Source organism: Phacochoerus africanus, chromosome 7 (genome assembly GCF_016906955.1).
Source record: "Phacochoerus africanus isolate WHEZ1 chromosome 7, ROS_Pafr_v1, whole genome shotgun sequence".
NCBI classification, from domain to species: domain Eukaryota; kingdom Metazoa; phylum Chordata; class Mammalia; order Artiodactyla; family Suidae; genus Phacochoerus; species Phacochoerus africanus.
Genome location: NC_062550.1, coordinates 78381010 through 78399390, shown reverse-complemented (window position 1 = coordinate 78399390; position 18381 = coordinate 78381010). Strand labels below are relative to the sequence as shown.

Below are 18381 nucleotides of genomic sequence, written 5' to 3'. Positions count from 1 at the left end.
ACTCTAGATGAATTTGTCTCCATGGAGTCTAGTGGTGCTAAACAATTAAAAACCATCAGCATATTCAGAATTGAAAATAGGCAACCATGGGAGAAAAGATCAGATAAAACTACCAGAAAAGAATAGGTAAAACTTATGTATTTATTATGTATTGTAGACACAAAGTTCTGGATTGTGACACAGAATGTAGTGAATTTCTTGCTGACTCATCTAGAACAGTATTTTCCAAACTCTAATGAGTGTTCAGATCACTTAAGGATCTTGTTAAAATATAGATTCTGACTTGCTAGTCTAGGGCAGGTCCTGAGGTTCTGCATTTCTCATCAGCTTTTCATGATAAGGATGCTTCAGATCAATAGACACATCCCAGTAGCAAGATTTAGGATACTCTTTCTCAAACTTGGCTTTACATTTGAATCATTAAACAAATGCCATGGAATTTAAAAAGATACTGATGCTTGGGCCTCAGCCCTAGAGATTCTGATTTAATTGATAAGGGGTGTGACCTGAGCTTCAGGATTTGTGAAAGGCTCCCTAGGAGATTCCAGTGTGACCAAATTAGAAAAACTGATGCTCTCAGACTGGTTTCAATTTACCTTTGAGAAAAAGATATTCATTTTAGACATCTAATCTCTACATTTTTTTTCTTTGCAGGTTGCAGCAATCTACAAGGACTCAAGTATAGGAAATCTTATAAACATAGTAATTGTAAAATTAATTATAATTCATGATGAACAGGTAAGAAACAGTTGTAAAAGTAGTTACCCCATTGTAGTAGGCTCCCAGCAGGAATATATATATATATGGGGAATCATGAAACTCTTATTAGAAATGAGATTAAAAATTTTTTTATGGTTAATTTACAATGTTGTGCCAATTTCTGCTTAAAAAATCAGATATTTTTAAAAACTTGATGTGAAAAGGAGTGAAGTTAACTTTTTCTGTTGAGATGGAAATAAGGAAGGCACAAAAATTAATAAACAATTTGAAATTTTAGGGTTAAAAACATTCAAGTATTCACTGTGATAATCCTGATGTCGAAGGGTTTAAAATAGGGTAATTTTGAGAAGTTAGCTTTTAGATCCTAAGTGTTGGCTATTTCCATTGAGAAGGTTTCATTCGATTCTGTTTTAATCACACTGTTTTAAGTATTGCTAGAATACATTTGCAATATGAGCGAGAGAGGATGCCGTTTCTTCATTTGCCTGTGAAAATGCTATTTGATAAATTGCATAAACACTGACATGCTGGGAAGGAAAAGGGGCTGTGAATATTTTGACTTAATGTTGAATTGTTAATTTTTTGTGTGCAGGAAGGACCCGTCATCAGTTTTAATGCAGCCACCACCTTACGCAACTTCTGTTTATGGCAACAAACTCAGAATGTTCTTGATGACGCCCACCCTTCCCACCATGATACTGCTGTTCTTATCACTAGGTACGGTTTAGAAATAACCCTTCCCACCAAAATCGTTACTCTTTCTCTCCTTCATGATCACCAGTACTTCTTATTTCCTTAATTCTTTATCAGGTATACGCAGAAGCGTTCTATGGGAACTTCAGACCAGAGCGCTGGGCTGATCCCTTAGGAAATTAGCAATGTCAGGTTGCTAAGTAATAGTTTGACCTAAACAAAATAATTTCCATAATATATTAGTAAGAAAATAAGTGACTTGGGAAAATTATGTGGAAATTAACATAGTTATGGAACTGAGAACACATTTTGTTCCTTTACTTGACCTTTCAGTCGCTAGGAAAAGAGAATCTTTGAATTTATTTTAGATTCTCTATACTTAAAAATTATCTCCTCCTTGTTTTGATGCTCCATGCCTGTCTTAATTACTGGGTGCTTTTGCTAGGGTTTTTCTCAGACCTATTTATTTATATGAAAAACAGTTGCCGCTATTATAAAATGATTATCCATTCTACAAGAACCGTTTATACATTGTTAATTCACACCTTCGTTGCAACAACACTGATGCTACCAAAACATTAAGATCCTGGATTTATTGTTTGTTTTGGTTGGTTGGTTGGTTTGCCAAAGGGGAAAAAAAAAAATTCTGCTTGAGGGTCAGACTCAGAGAAATCTTGGTTTTCCAGAGCCTTGAGATGAAAACCTTTAGTCCATGTAAAACAGCTGATATATAGTCCGTGGACTTTATCTCTTTTCCAAACTAAAGCAGAATCAACTCAAATTTAAACACAGTATTCTCTTACCAGTCCATGGTTCTGACCTGTGTTTTATAGTTAGAGGCCAAGCAGCAGAGGCTGCAGACTACAGATTATAAAGATGGGAAAGAGGAAAAGGTCTGTAAGAGGAGACTATGAAGCAAGAGACTAGAGAATGTCCTATTGAATGGTTAAGAACCAAGTATTGAAAAAGCGAAAAATTTAAATTTGCGAACATCTGAGAACATCATTAATTTACAGCAGAGGAGGACAGCTGAAGTTTGTGATGACATTAAAACATCAAGAAGAGAGTATAATTAGATAGGCTGCTGTGTAAATAAACAGAGAGAGGTGAAAAATACACGTAAAGAGCTTTTCATTGAAGCTGGTTAAGCTTCACTATTTACAGTGATCTCGTTCATGGAACACCTATTGCTTATTAATAGGAAAAAGTAGTGCGTTACTCTAGGTTTAAACGTATGGAGCGCTTGAGAGAACTGAATTTGAGAAGTCAGCTGAAGGTAATAGTCATGTCATAGTTAAAGCTGCTTTATCTTTATTGTGGCTTGCTGAAAAAATATTTTCTGAAAATGCTTCAAAATCTTTTGTTTTAAGGGAAGACATTTGTGGAGCTAGAGAGAAATGTGACACCTTAGGTAAGTTATTTTGTAAATTAAATACAGCTTATGTTTAATGGTTTATTGAATTACTTAAAATGATGTTTAGATGATCTTTCTTTTATGATTTAAACCTCTTTTTCCATGATTATAGTGTCACAAGTATTTGATTCTACTGCTATAAGTTTTAAAGAATAGTAATATTTATGTTATCGGTTGATTACTAAATATCAAGTACTGTGGAAAGTTTGACATATTTAAAGTGTTGTATTATGTAATATTAGATCCACACAAAATAATGCATAATTTGTGTGCAAATTTAAAGCCAAATAATCAATAGGCATGAATCCACCACCAGATTTCAGAATTACAAATTTTTCAGTACTATTATATGGCCTGGGTTAAGGCCTTATTCCACCCCCTTGCACTTCATCAAGAGGTAGCCAGTAGCATCTATTTTGAATGTGCCAGTTCCTTCCATCTTTTAAAAACTACTTTTATTGCATGTGTACACATTCCTAAAAGAAAGTGTTTGGCTATGCTTCTTTTTGCACTTTAATTCATGCATTTATTTCACTGCTATACAGTATATCATCCATATGTATATCCTGGCAAGAGATATTTGGGCTGATTCCAGCTCTTTTCTATTTATTGTAAGAACCAAGGTATATTCCTATGATTAGAATTGTATGTCATTAAATGTGCTAATGTTCAACTTGATAAGATATAGTAAATTATTTTCTCAAGTGTAAATTACCAGTTTACACCTTTTATCAATAGTGTATTGGCATTACTTTTGGTTATGTTCTTATCAACACAAAGATCTTCAGATTTCTTATTTTGGCCAATCTAATGGTAGCTCTAATTTCAGTTTTTTAAGGAAGCTCCGTATTGTTCTCCATGGGGGCTGCATCATTTTGCATTCATACCAACAATGTAGGAGGGTTCCTTTTTCTCTGGGACAACATTAAATATGCCAATGATTTTTCATAATTTCTTTTTCTATTTCAAATCTTGCTTCTGAGGTCATTTTCATTTTTTTCCCAAATTATGTGCTTCTAGAGTTCCTTCAGTAATGATGTACTGAAAATTTCTCTTTTTTAATTTGTTGGAAATATCTTTAATTTACCATTATTCTAGATACCAATTCTAGGTTGATAAGTATTTTCCCTCAGTAGGTTTTGATATATTATTGCATTGTCTTCTGACATCTATTGGGAAATTTTTTGTCTGCTTAGTTACAGATTCTTTAATATGTCATTTATTCTGACTGCTTGTAAAATTCTCTTTGTCTTGGATAAAATTCAATTTCATTAAAATTTGTCCTAATATAGATTTTAAAATTTATCCTGCTTGGAATATGTTGTGATTTCTATATCTTCTTATTAATATCTTTAGCAATTCTGAAAAATTCCCATCCATTTTTTTCTAATTTTCTTTCTATTCTGTCTCCTTGCTTCTGTCAAACCCTTACTATATTTGTATTAAGTCTTCTCCTCCTATCTTCCATGCTTTCATTTCTTTTTCTCTTTATCCTTTATTCAAGCAGATGTAACATGCATTTTATTATTTTTATTTTTGGCTGCATCTAATTTGGTATTTCACACATCTTCTGAATTTTCCATTTCAACATATGTTTTCAATTTAAAATATCCTAGTTAGTTATTATTCAAAATCTACCTGTTCATTTTGTTTGCATTCTTTTTATATTTGCTCATATTTGCAGTGCCTTTCATGTTTACCTAAATATTTCATTTCAAGTAATTTTATATTCCATCTTTGACCATTCCCATATCCTAAACATTTGATAGCCAAATATGTGGTTTCTGCTTTCTCTTATGTCAACTTATTTGCTTTTATGTTTGGTGATATCTGATCATAGCTCATATTTATTTAATATTAAACCATAAGATTTGTGGTAGACAACTTAAAAAGTGTGTGCTTTCTTCCAGAGAGGATTTTCAGTTGTTTTTGGTGTAATCCAAAGGGTGTAATGAACCAGCATACCTGACTTAATGCAAAAACATCAGAATCAGATTCTCTACTTTGAAGATTCCTCTAGCAAGCTCTTAGTCTCTGGATCTTATTGCTTTTATCAATATTTGCCCTCTGAGTAGCTTCTTTCCTTTCTTTTGATTGCTTACCATTTAGGATGTGGCTCAGGGTATAAATGTTTATATGTAAGAATGTATGCATGCATGGTTAAGAGAAAAGGACAGGGAGAGAATCTGTGTTAAGATTTTAGAGGTTTGAGGATTTACTAGTTCTCATACATTCTAGGCTCAGTATTCATTAAAAAAGTAGTTTTTTTATTACTGGCCTAATTTCTTTGTGGTAGGAGGATTGTCTAGAAACTCTAATCTCCTACAAATGTGGAAGCAGACACCTGCTACTCTAGCTTTTACAACAGACCCCCTTCTATTCTCCTTGCAAACCATTCTCTGTCTTTGTTAGAAGTATTTTATGAGTCAGTCATCTGAGAAGAATCCATTGACTATATTGTATTTCTTACATTATCTATGCCTTGTTGTCAATTCTTTATACTAAAAGTTAAGTATGAATATACCTGCCATATCTTCCTATTTTTAAAAATGATTTAGTTCTAGACATTCTGGGCTTTTCATGTAGAAGTGAGTGGTCTTTAGTCTCCATTAATTTTTTGCAGTTTTCAGCCACTCCTATGCGCATAAATCATTATGACATCTAGAAATATAGACTATGGCACAAAGTATTCATATTATCCTTTAAGTCAGGGTAAGGATGATGATAATGATAGCTGGTATATTTGAGTGCTTCCTATATATCATACACTATATTAAGGTTTTACATGATTTTACTCATTTAATCTTCACAACAAACCTATTAAGTAAGGCATATTATTCTAATTTTTAAAATGAGGGTAAATAAATAATTTGCCCAAGGCTACACAGCTTGGATTAACACAAGTTTTAGTATTTTATTTTCCCATCTAAAATATGTGGACAAAAATAGCAAACTAAAGAGAGTTCTTAATGACAAATACAAGATGTTGGTAATAAATACTGGGTTTCCTGCTTATTTTTCCTTTTGCAAGTATTGGCCTTAGTCTCTGAGCATTTTTACAAAGTATGTTGAAAAATGGTTTTTATTCTTCGAGATGATAGATTGTTGCCTCTGTGCAGATTCGGGTACTTCCAAACATGGAGAATCTGTATGAGATCTGGGCCTGTGCCACTTTATCCTCTCTCTGACCAGATTTAGAGAACCCTGAACTCCTGCTGAGGAGTGAATCTAGGCACAAACCATCAGCCAGCTGTTTGGTACTGTTTCGGGGGTGGTTTGCCCAAGCAAGGCCTTTTTACAGTAGGGTCAGAAAGAGTGCATATCTTTCCTTTTGTTAAAAATATATTGGTAAACGAACTTGTTGGTCTGACTTAATTTAACTTCTATTTCCCATAAAGCCTTCTAATTGTTAGGAAATCTACTTTAAATGCTGGGAAAATGTCAACATTGTCAACACTGGTGATGAAAAGAATACATAGGAGGAGAGAGCTTAAACACAGTAGCCAAGTCTATGTTCTCTATATTAATGGAAATGTTATAAAATTAGGTTGTGATGATGGTTGTACAAATACAAATAAAAAATTAGATAAACTACCCATAAAAAAGAAATTTCAAAATGCAAACTTCATAGTAAAGAACTGGCTATTTTCTATACGGAAATCTTTTTTTTTTTTTTTAAATGAAAGGAATCATCACAGGAGAGAGACAAATTTACAAGCAAATATTGAAGCATAGCGAAAGTAAAATAAAATGCTAATTCGATTGATAATAAAATGGTGGATTGTTGTAAGGAGCATTTATTTTGAATTTCTTATTCTAGATTAGGATTATATCGATTGTAACTCTTGTTGTCTTTGGTGGCCAGCCAGTTCATGCTGTCTTCATCTTTTAAGCAGTGATTTGAGTTACACACTTATTTAAATGTGACTAGATCTTGACATGTGATACATTTTCCATTGCTTAAATAGTTGCAGAATCAAGGGCTTGCAATCATTATGTCACTATCAAGTTTTATTTAACACATATTAAATCCAGGCACATTTCTAAGCATTTAAAATGTTTGTACTCATTCAGTTATCATCTGGTAATTGAATAATTGTATGCTACTTCAGAAAAATTAAAGAAAATTCATAATTTATATGTTCTGTGCTATTTTCTTTATTAGTGCTATTACATATTTAAATACTCATTACCTAACTTTCCTACTATTTACACTAAAATGTGGCCTTACACTTCATTCTTCTTGTAATACATGTTCTTTTCAGGGAGAGGAACATTCTTTTTTGTGTATGTGTGTGTCTTTTTGCCATTTCTTGGGCCGCTCTCGCGGCATATGGAGGTTCCCAGGCTCGGGGGCTAATCAGAGCTGTAGCCACCGGCCTACACCAGAGCCACAGCAACATGGGATCCGAGCTGCGTCTGCAACCCACACCACAGCTCACAGCAACGCTGGATCCTTAACCCACTGAGCAAGGCCAGGGATTGAACCCGCAACTTCATGGTTCCTAGTCGGATTCGTTAACCACTGGGCCACGACGGGAACTCCTTCTTCCTGTCTTTTTAAAAATTGCTCACACATCCCATATTTCAGATTATTTTCTTCAGTAAAAGAATCCAAGAATTTGCTAAAAAGATTCAGCTACACAAAAATCATTCAGTTCTTTCTTTCTTCACCTTGTAAAACGTTCATGCAATATTAAGAGTCAACTCTGCAATCATTTCTGAGTAGTATTGTCAATGATAAAGGCTTTAGTGCTTTCTTTATGATTTTGGTATTTCCCATTTTGTTGAAATACAAACGTGACATTTTTCAGGTTTAGCAGAATTAGGTACCCTGTGTGATCCTTTACGGAGCTGCTCTATTAGTGAAGAAAACGGACTCAGTGCTGCATTTACCATAGCCCACGAGCTTGGGCACGTGTAAGTACCTTTGGCCCCCTCAGTAATGTGCCTTCTGTATACCATTGCATAGATGCCTAAAATCCCATCTTCCATTGAGTAATTAGCACCTTTATTTCTTTATAAAATATTAGTAGTGTAATCTTCACCCCTGAAATGCTAACTCTGGCTCTTTTGTGATCTATGTTAGGTCAGACAGGCTGCACAGATCAACAGACTAAGCAAAGAACTAGAACTTGGGAGTTCTTTTATTTCATTTACTGTATTGGATTACATGACAAGCACTTCTGGCCTCTATCCCTTGTTATCCTATACATGACCAGGTACTGTGCTCTACCATCTAATGGGAGGGCCTCCAGGGGCTCCTGGTTCTGGGGAACTCCAAAACTATTTGTAGTACCCACTCATTTCTTGCTTTTCTACCTCAGAGCCCCAGCAGAGGATGTAGCCTGTGGGAAATTTCTTAATCAGTATAAGATTTTTAAAACACTTTTCCTCCCAGTTCTATAGTTCTGGGGTTTCTTTTCTTTTCTTTTCTTTTTTTTTTCCTGCTTTTTGTTGTTGTTGTTGTTGTTTTGGTAAAAAATTTGGGACTTTCGTATCTGCTCCTACATTATTAAAAAGATTCTGCTGGGGTTTTATGTTCCAAGGCTGGAGAGGCTCTGATTTCCCATGATACCCTAGGAGCTCCCATAGAAAGTTAGAAACCCCTAGATGCTCATCACCTGTAAAATGATTCCACATGTACCCACAGCACTCTTTTTTGGTTATCTAGGAATAAGGAATTGAGGCTAGACTTATCTCTCTTAATTTGATTACATTTTCTCTTCCTGTTCATACCTTGACATCATTTGAGTACTCAGGTGGAATTTCAAGTTGAGATCTTTTTTGTTAAACTAGTGCCTCTTCAGTTCCCTTTAGTATGGTTATGTCTTATGATCATCAGCAAGATGCACACTCACATTTTCATGTTGTTTGTTGAAGTGGGGGACAGGCGAAGGAGCATGCCTGGGGTACATCATGCATTACAGCAGCATAGGGAAAGCACTGCCTGTTTCCAAAGGTGCCAGCTAGTGGAAGGGTATTCTTTTTTGTTGTTGTTGTATAGCTATATTTTATTTTTTATTAAAGTATGGTTGATTTACAATATTGTTGGAAGAGTATTCTTGCAGAGGGTATCATCCTAGACAATTACTTTCTCCCTGAGAAACTCTGTAGGTGTCTTTAGAATATCGGTAAGTTGTTTAATGAAAACACTGATTTAAGTACAAATTTCAGCAGGCAAAGCCCTGAATGAGGTGGTTTCAATGTTCCTTCTAAATGCGAGTTTTTACTTGTGTCCTAAAAAGAATGCGTAGGATCTCTTGCTGACCAGCTAATTAATTAATATCACTGCTCTTGTAAATATTTGGTTGCCCTTTAGAAATATTTCTATTATTCTAGTTCTACCAGTCATCATTTATTGATTAGAGACCAGAAAGAGCCCTTAGGCTGTTTCGTATGAAATAGATGGAAACTATAGAATAATATGGATTTAAGGATTAAAGAAAGTTTAAAAATTTTTTTTCTTGCCTTTTTTTTCTTTTCTTTTTTTTTTTTTTTTGATACAGTAGCACTAGGTAATGGCCTGGAATTTAGTGTGGTAGAACCTTTATCTACCCAAACACATATCCTAGGGCATGCTATTGGAAACTGCAGGTATTTTTATGTGAGTGCTATGTCCATACTGTGATGAGGTGAGCCAGAATCCAAAGATTTTGATTGTTTAAATTCAGATATCAAATTAACAGACTATGCTACTGACCAAAGTTATAATCTAGTGTTTATTAGATATAATGTGCTTCTAAACATGAAGGTAACCCTAGAGTTATAATATTTTATGGCAAGATCAAGATCCTGATGTAATGAGATTTATCTGCATTTTAGATTATACTATAAATATGAGATTGATTTCTAATGTTGCATAAATATTTTGGTACTCATTTTTAAGTGTTTATTTTTATTTTCAGATTTAATGTTCCACATGATGATAGTTTTAAATGCAAGGAAACTGGAACTAAACATCAATATCATGTAATGGCTCCAACTTTAAATTACCACACAAGTCCTTGGACCTGGTCAAAATGTAGTCAGAAATATATCACTGAATTCCTAGAGTAAGTGATTTATGTTACTTTAGTTAAATCATTGAACATTTATTAGGTTATAAAATTTGAAACCTGTATGTTCTTTTAGAGTGGTTCAATTTCTCTTGAGTTTTTTTTTTGTTTGAATTAAGCTTACTTTCACTGTACAATTGGATGTTTAAATACAAGGAAGGAGTTCTATTATTTCAGTCCTAAATAAATAATTTGGGGGGTGGGTGTCAGTTCAGACTTAGCCATCTTTTTTTTTTTTTCTTTTTTGGCCATGCCTGCAGCATATGGAAGTTTCCAGATCAGGGATTGAATCTGAGCCACAGCTGCCACCTAACCACAGCTATAGCAACACTGGATCCTTAACCCACTGTACTGAGTTGGGGCTCGAACCTGCACCTCTGAAGTGATCCATGCCACTGCAGAGACAAATGCTTGATTTTTAATCCACTGGGCCACAGTGGGAACTCCTAAGTATCATTTCTTAAAATTGGGGCTCTCAATTATGGTAAAAACTCCTTTTGGGGGAAGACTTAATGAGAATCAAAACTTCCTTGTGCATGTTTGAATTTTTTCAGAAGCTCCTAGGTAATGTTTTGAGAGGAGTTTGGGTGGTTCAAGTTTGAAGTACCCTTGCAGGATGGAGAAGAGCTAACATCAAGTTATGAATATTCCAAATAACTCTCTAAAGCCACAGGGATATGGGGTCTCTAGGTTTACCTGTTCTTTTGGAGGCTCTTCCTTACTCTGAAGAGAGGAGGCAGATGTAGGTTTTTCTTACCTTGTCTCATCAACTCCTACCAGGCTTCTCTACTTCCAACTTCTTATCCAAGTGGTGTTTCTATCCTATAGCTACTGAAAATTGTCCAAAAGGCAAGGCCAAGCTCTTTCCAGGTAATCTTTTTGTGGAAACACAATCCCGAGGCATGTAGTTTTAGTCACCTATCTTTATAAGAACTATGGGAGAAATGAAACTGGGTTTTGGAATATATGTTTATAAATATATCCCTTAGTTTTAATCAGCACTGATCATTTATCCTTACATGGAAACTTAATTTAAAAGCACAACATGTGGCTGAGTGGGTTAAAAGCACAACATGTGGCTGAGTAGGTTAAAAACCCAATATAGTGTCTGTGTGGATGCTGATTTGATCCCTGGCCTCGCTCAGTGGGTTAAGGATCCGGTGTTACCACAAGCTGTGGCCTGGATCTGGTATTGCTATGGCTGTGGTGTAGCCTGGTAGCTGCAGTTTTGATCCCACCCCTAACTTGGGAACTTGCATGTGCCTCAGGTGTGGCCCTAAAAAGAAAAAAAGAAAAAGCACAGCACACAGTTGCTGATCTATATACATGGCTTCCTAGAGCTTTGTTCAATTGTTGACTGAGGTATCAATTAAAAGTATCAATGGGTGTGCTTATTTATGGAAGGGGTAATATGATTCCCTCCAATGGGTATTTGAAAAGTTGCACATTCACTTTTTGGACAAAATTTAATATGCCTGCTAGCTGGTAAAGAACTTCCCCTAAATATTTCTTCCAGTTATTGCAGTTGAATAAATTTCTTTTAAACCAGTGGGAATGACTGAACATTTTCACAAAGCTTTCCATAGAGTACACATTGCATGACAAACTAGGAGTATCAAACACACATTTTCACCACTATATACCACTTTTCTAATTCCTTTAAAGATATCATATGTTTTATGTAAAAATGGCCATACTACCCAAAGCAATCTACAGATTCAATGCAATCCCTATCAAATTACCCATGACATTTTTCACAGAAGTAGAACAAACAATCCAAACATTTATATGGAACCACAAAAGACCCAGAATCACCAAAGCAATCCTGAGAAACAAAAACCAAGCAGGAGGCATAACTCTCCCAGACTTCAAGAAATACTACAAAGCCACAGTCATCAAAACAGTGTGGTACTGGTATCAAAACAGACAGACAGACCAATGGAATAGAATACAGAACCTGGAAATCAACCCTGACACCTATGGTCAATTACTCTTTGACAAGGGAGGCAAGAACATCAAATGGGAAAAAGAAAGTCTATTCAGCAAGCATTGCTGGGAAACCTGGACAGCTGCATGCAAAGCAATGAAACTAGAACACACCCTCACACCATGCACCAAAATAAACTCCAAATGGCTGAAAGACTTAAATATACGACAGGACACCATCAAACTCCTAGAAGAAAACATAGGCAAAACACTCTCTGACATCAACATCATGAATATTTTCTCAGGTCAGTCTCCCAAAGCAATAGAAATTAGAGCAAAAATAAACCCATGGGACCTCATCAAACTGAAAAGCTTTTGCACGGCAAAGAAAACCCAAAAGAAAACAAAAAGACAACTTACAGAATGGGAGAAAACAGTTTCAAATGATGCAACTGACAAGGGCTTAATCTCTAGAATATATAAACAACTTATACAACCCAGCAGCAAAAAAGCCAATCAATCAATGGAAAAATGGGCAAAAGACCTGAATAGACATTTCTCCAAAGAAGATACACAGATGGCCAACAAATACATGAGAAAATGCTCAACATCGCTGGTTATAAGAGAAATGCAAATCCAAACTACCATGAGATATCACCTCACACCAGTCAGAATGGCCATCATTAATAAATCCACAAATAACAAGTGCTGGAGAGGGTGTGGAGAAAAGGGAACCCTCCTGCACTGTTGGTGGGAATGGAAACTGGTACAGCCACTATGGAGAACAGTTTGGAGATACCTTAGAAATCTGTACATAGAACTTCCATATGACCCCACAATCCCACTCTTGGGCATCTATCCGGACAAAACTCTACTTAAAAGAGACACGTGCACCTGCATGTTCATTGCAGCACTATTCACAATAGCCAGGACATGGAAACAACCCAAATGTCCATCGACAGAGGATTGGATTCGGAAGAGGTGGTATATATACACAATGGAATACTACTCGGCCATAAAAAAGAATGACATAATGCCATCTGCAGCAACATGGATGGAGCTAGAGAATCTCATACTGAGTGAAATGAGCCAGAAAGACAAAGACAAATACCGTATGATATCACTCATAACTGGAATCTAATATCCAGCACAAATGAACATCTCCTTAGAAAAGGAAATCATGTGCTTGGAGAAGAGACTTGTGGCTGCCTGATGGGAGGGGGAGGGAGTGGGAGGGATCGGGAGCTTGGGCTTATCAGACACAACTTAGAATAGATTTACAAGGAGATCCTGCTGAATAGCATTGAGAACTTTGTCTAGATACTCATGTTGCAACAGAAGAAAGGCTGGGGGAAAAATGTAATTGTAATGTTTACATGTAAGGATAACCTGACCCCCTTGCTGTACAGTGGGAAAAAAAAAAAAAAAAGATATCATATGTTTTAATAGCACCTTGCAAGGTGGACATTACCACACTCACTTTACAGATGACCTAGGCTCAGGGATACTAAATGCCTTTTCCACAACATGCATTCAGGGAGGTGGTGCAACCCAAATGCAAACTCTCAAAGCTGGCTTTCTTCACTCTGTGTTATATTCTTTTCTGAAAAAACAAACAAAAAAACCCTCTGAGATGGAGACAGCATTACACTATAACACTTTTTGAGTTTCCTTTGTTTTGCTGTCATTTAGAACTATAAATGTAGTTTCCCAGATGATTTGAAAAACTGTTATGCATTTTGACAATGTGGACATTAGATATGGTGTATTGCTGTTGGATAGCAAAGCAAATCAAAAGTGTAATATGATCAAACTAGGAGTATATGTTTCAGACATTATATTCTGATGAATTTATCTTTGTTGTTGTTCTCTTTTTTTTAATTACTTTTAAGGCAGTTGTGGGGACCAAATGAGAACAAACACATAAGAAGTCTTTTATAACCTGTGAGGTTTTCTCACTGACTTTGTGTGAGTTAGTTTAAAAATTAACTTTGATATTCTCTTTGAAAGTGCAGAACTACAGAAAATGTGATAAAGAATCTTATACTGAAATGCCTCTGTGTGTGCTCACTATATTGTGTTTTCTATCATTGTTTCAGTACTGGTCATGGGGAATGCCTCCTTGACAAACCAAATGGGAGAATATATGATCTCTCTTTACAACTTCCTGGATTGATGTATGATGTGAACAAGCAGTGTGAACTTATGTTTGGTCCTGGATCACAAGTGTGCCCCTATTTGGTAAGAAAAATTCTGTCCTTTTGTTTGCACACTACCATAAAGTTGTGGTTAGAATATATTTCAAAAGGTACATTTATTTTGGGCAGAAATGGTGCTGAATAGAGCTTGAAAATTTTTAAGTATTAGAAATATTTGGCCTTTGTCAGAAAGGGGGTTACACAAAGGGGGAAACTAAAATTTCTTGAGTACTTATTGTATGCCAGGTACTGTGTTAGTAACTTAAAAAGTAACATTAACTCTCACAAAATCCTTTGAAGCATCCCCAGTCAGAAAACAGAGCCACACAGCTGTTATTGAAAATTAAAAACTTTCAAATAGTTATTTTCAAAGGATATTGTTTTGCAGGTGGGAGAAGACAAAAAAAGATTTTCATAACGAATTGCGTTAAAGGCCCCAGGAATCTATTAGACTGCATTTTAATTTATACAGATTTGAATCCAAAAAAATGGAACTTGGGGCATATTGTTTAGTGTTCATTAAACTACTACTTTATAATTTATTTTGAGGATTTTTTTCATAGGTCAGATACTTGAAATTTCCACTGAAATAATTAACACTTTGACTGGATCTTTGCCCAAGATTTTGTCTTACTGGGGGGTAAACTTAGGATTTAGTTTGAATAAATGGCACTACTTGGTGAATTCGGGCCTTACCTTTCCAAGCAGAATGTTCATTCCACTTTCTTCATTCATTTCTATATAAATTTTTTGCCAGATTTCTTACTACACTACTAGATTGTGTGGTTCATTGGATCAGGAATTCAGCCTTATTCACTCATTTAAATAAAGATATATCCCCAGGGTTTAGTTCAGGATCTGCCACATAATAGGTGCCAGAGAATAAATGCTTACTGAATGTTGAATGATTGAATCCATGATTGCATGAATAAGTGAGTGAATGAAAGTTAGAGTGAGCACAGGGACAACCAAGCAATTCCACATAGGTAATATTATTCCTAAAAATCTTAAATTTATAATTGTCAAGTTTATAACATACACAATGGAAGGGGAGAAGATTTACCTTAAATTTTTGTTATAAAAGATATATTTCTTTCCTACCTTACTTAGATACTGAATAAACTTTGAATTTATATTCAGAAAAAGAAAAGGATTATCTTGGGTATAGCTCCTGTGAGCTTCTGTGGGTTTTTATATCTCATGAAAACTTCAGAACCCTTTGTTCAAAAGTTGAAAGTATGCATTATATTTACAAAATAGGAAGCCAGTATACATTATACAGTATTTCTATGCACATTATTCATACATTCCACTGTTGGATCAAAAGAGACTTTTGGAAACTCCTTGTGAAGAATACTTATCAACAAAAAGTCCTTTAGAAAAATATCTTGCAAAGAGAAAAATGTCTCAGGTTAAGTCTGAATACTTCCACTCCAAGTGCATCTCTTCCATTGTTCAATGTTTGATGAAAATCCAAGAACTTTTAAAAACGAAATGTTGCTACTGTTTATTGTTTAGAGGGAAGAATCCATGACTAGGACTGATTTAGTAAAGATATTTTACTGATGATTTCTGATTGTTTGCGAAACCAGGAAGTATCTAGGGTCAACTTATAAACTGATACATGACACTGAATTGATGTGATGGTTGTTGCATTATTTTTACACGTTTGCCTGCCTTTTGTTACTCTACAGAAACAATGCAGGCGTCTCTGGTGCACCAGTGCAGAAGGAGTTCACAAGGGCTGTCGTACCCAACATATGCCACTAGCAGATGGAACAAACTGTGGTCCTGGGATGGTAGGTTTTCTCCAAGGGTGAGTTTTGTGTCAAGAGATTATCCAAGGATGTGATTGCTCTGTATTTCAGCACTCTTTCTTTCCACTGTCAAACTCTGTTCTGCTAGTTAAATTATTGCTTTTGCCATATTTGTTTGATGTAGTATGTTGTCAGGTGAATTAAAAATTTAATTTTATCCTCTTTTTTTCAATATCTAGCAGATAGATATTATAGTTAAACAATTATATGGACATTTGGTTATCTAAATGTATGTTAATCTTGTTATTAAAATGACTATATGAGTTCCCTTTGTGGCTCATTGGGTTAAGAACCCAACTAGTATCCATGTGGATGTAGGTTTGATCCATGGCCTTGCTCAATGGGTTAAGGATCCAGCTTTGCCACAAGCTCTGGTGTAGGTCGCAGCTTCTGCTTGGATCTGATGTTGCTGTCACTGTGACATAGGCCAGCAGCTGCAGCTCCAGTTCAGCCCCGAGCTTGGGCGGGCATGGCCCTAGAAATTAAAAAAAAAAAAAAAAAACAACGAGTTCAGGCATAAATATTTCAGCAAATCCCCCAATTCATGTATGTCACCATTGTAAACCTTTTCTCCAAACAATTTCAGATAAGTATAATTGAAAGTTTTAAATGACTTCTTCAGATCTTTATTGGTTTTACTGTTTTAAAATACATTATACCCCTAGAATAAACTGCCTGCCATACTCTGTCTTTGCCATTCTAGCACCAGGCATGAACTTGGCAGAACTAAATCTGCCAACATGATGTCAAGTGATAGGGTTCACCGTGATAGTGAAGTGTGTTGTATGAGAAGATGAAGTCAAACTATACTAGGTGCTCCAAGAGGAAGGCAAGTTCGTCGGTCTTGGTAGCCAGTGTTGTGTCCACTGAATAAGTTTAAGTCTCTGAGCTACCTTGGCATGGAAGGAACACTGCTTTGGCCATGGGTTGGCTAGTGCTGCCTCTCTTGTTAACTTCACATCAGGCAGAAGTAAAAACTCCTTAAAATTAAGGTCGGTTCAGTAACTGAGCTTGTGCCTTTACCAGCTATTGCTTCATTGAAATGTTTGTACCATATACTGCCCTTCTCTTGAATCACTTTTCCATCAAAAGGCATGTGTTTTCCACGAATATCACTCGTATCACGAATGCATTGCTTATTAAAGGGGTGAAGTACACAGTGAAATGCTTTAGCACTCAGATTACTTTGTAATATTAGGATAAAAAATCTAGCGGACTTCAGTTCATAAATTTAAGCTAGAACTGAATTTCTATGTTTGAATTTTAATTTATCTAAGATTTTTTAAATCTGAGCATAAGAATCTTTTTTTTTTTTTTTTTAAAAGAACTTCATTTTTCTCACTTCTTGTGATCAGTACTAGTAATTGGCTTTTGGGGTTGAGGAGGATTGGCATTTGTAAGGGTTACTGATTATCTGAGGGTGAGCAGAGAAAAAATCCTTTCTGAATTTTGAGTAGTAGGCTGCTAATGTTAGCCCAGTGGATAAAAAACATGTTCCAAGACGCTCACCTGATTCAAATCTAGGATGTGGCCTTAGCGCCTTAGCTAATTTTTAAGTTACTGTATGCCGTGGACCTTCAGGCTAGTTTGCATGTGACTAAAATACAGATTGACATATTTACAAATATCAAGGGAGGCACTGTAACTAATTCACTGAGCAGTCTAAATCCAGCTTGGGCATAAACATGATTTTTAAAATATGAATAAAATGCGCAAGTCCTAGTACACATCTTGATGTATTTTAACAAATGTAGATGGTCTCATGTTCTAATCTTGATTGAGAGGTTGGCTATTTCCATCACTCTAAAAAGTACAGTTTCACCTCTTTGTAGACAGTTTCACTTTTCTCAAGAGGCACGTCCTCTTTCTGTTTCTATTTCCATAGATTAGTTTGTCTCTTCTTCATTTTTATTCCTTCCAGTTGGGAGATAAAACTGACATATAGCACTGTATACGTTTAAGGTATGCAGCATAACGATTTTTTTTTTCAGCATAATGATTTGGCTTACACACATCATGAAGTGATTATCCTAATACGTTTAGTGAACATCCATCATCTCATATAGATACAGAATTAAAGAAATGAACAATGAAATCAACTATATTGAATAAAAAATATGCACCAAGAAAAGAAAACGTATTTTTCCTTGTGATGAGAAATCTTAGAATTTACTCTCTTAACAGTGCTCGTACATAACATACAGTGGTGTTAATTACATTTACCTTATTGTGCATTGCCACCCTGGTACTTATTTTTCTTATAACCTGAAGTTTTTATTTTTGGACTACCTTTATCAATTTCCTTCTCCTCCCAACCCCCTGCCTCTGTAACCACAAATATGATCTCTTATTTTTGAAGTGCAGTTGACCTACATCATTATGTTAGTTCCAAGAACACAACAGAGTGACTTGATATTTCTGTACATTTCAAAATGATCATCATGATAAGACCAGTTACTGTCTGTCACTGCCTTTAATTATCGACTGTATTCTCCACACGGTACACTTCATACATATGACTCATTTGTTTTCATAACTGGTGGTTTGTACCTCAT

The 18381-nt window shown here is 35.5% G+C and overlaps 1 protein-coding gene across 1 annotated transcript in view; it reads left to right on the top strand.

Annotated features, from left to right (window-relative positions):
- ADAMTS20 (ADAM metallopeptidase with thrombospondin type 1 motif 20) overlaps window positions 1-18381 on the top strand; it is a 170511-nt gene that overhangs the window by 50023 nt on the left and 102107 nt on the right. The window contains exons 5-11 of the mRNA XM_047788004.1: window positions 655-738; window positions 1313-1437; window positions 2784-2824; window positions 7642-7747; window positions 9736-9882; window positions 13911-14052; window positions 15704-15808. Coding sequence (XP_047643960.1) covers window positions 655-738; window positions 1313-1437; window positions 2784-2824; window positions 7642-7747; window positions 9736-9882; window positions 13911-14052; window positions 15704-15808 — 750 coding nt within the window. The remainder of the gene's footprint in view (window positions 1-654; window positions 739-1312; window positions 1438-2783; window positions 2825-7641; window positions 7748-9735; window positions 9883-13910; window positions 14053-15703; window positions 15809-18381) is intronic.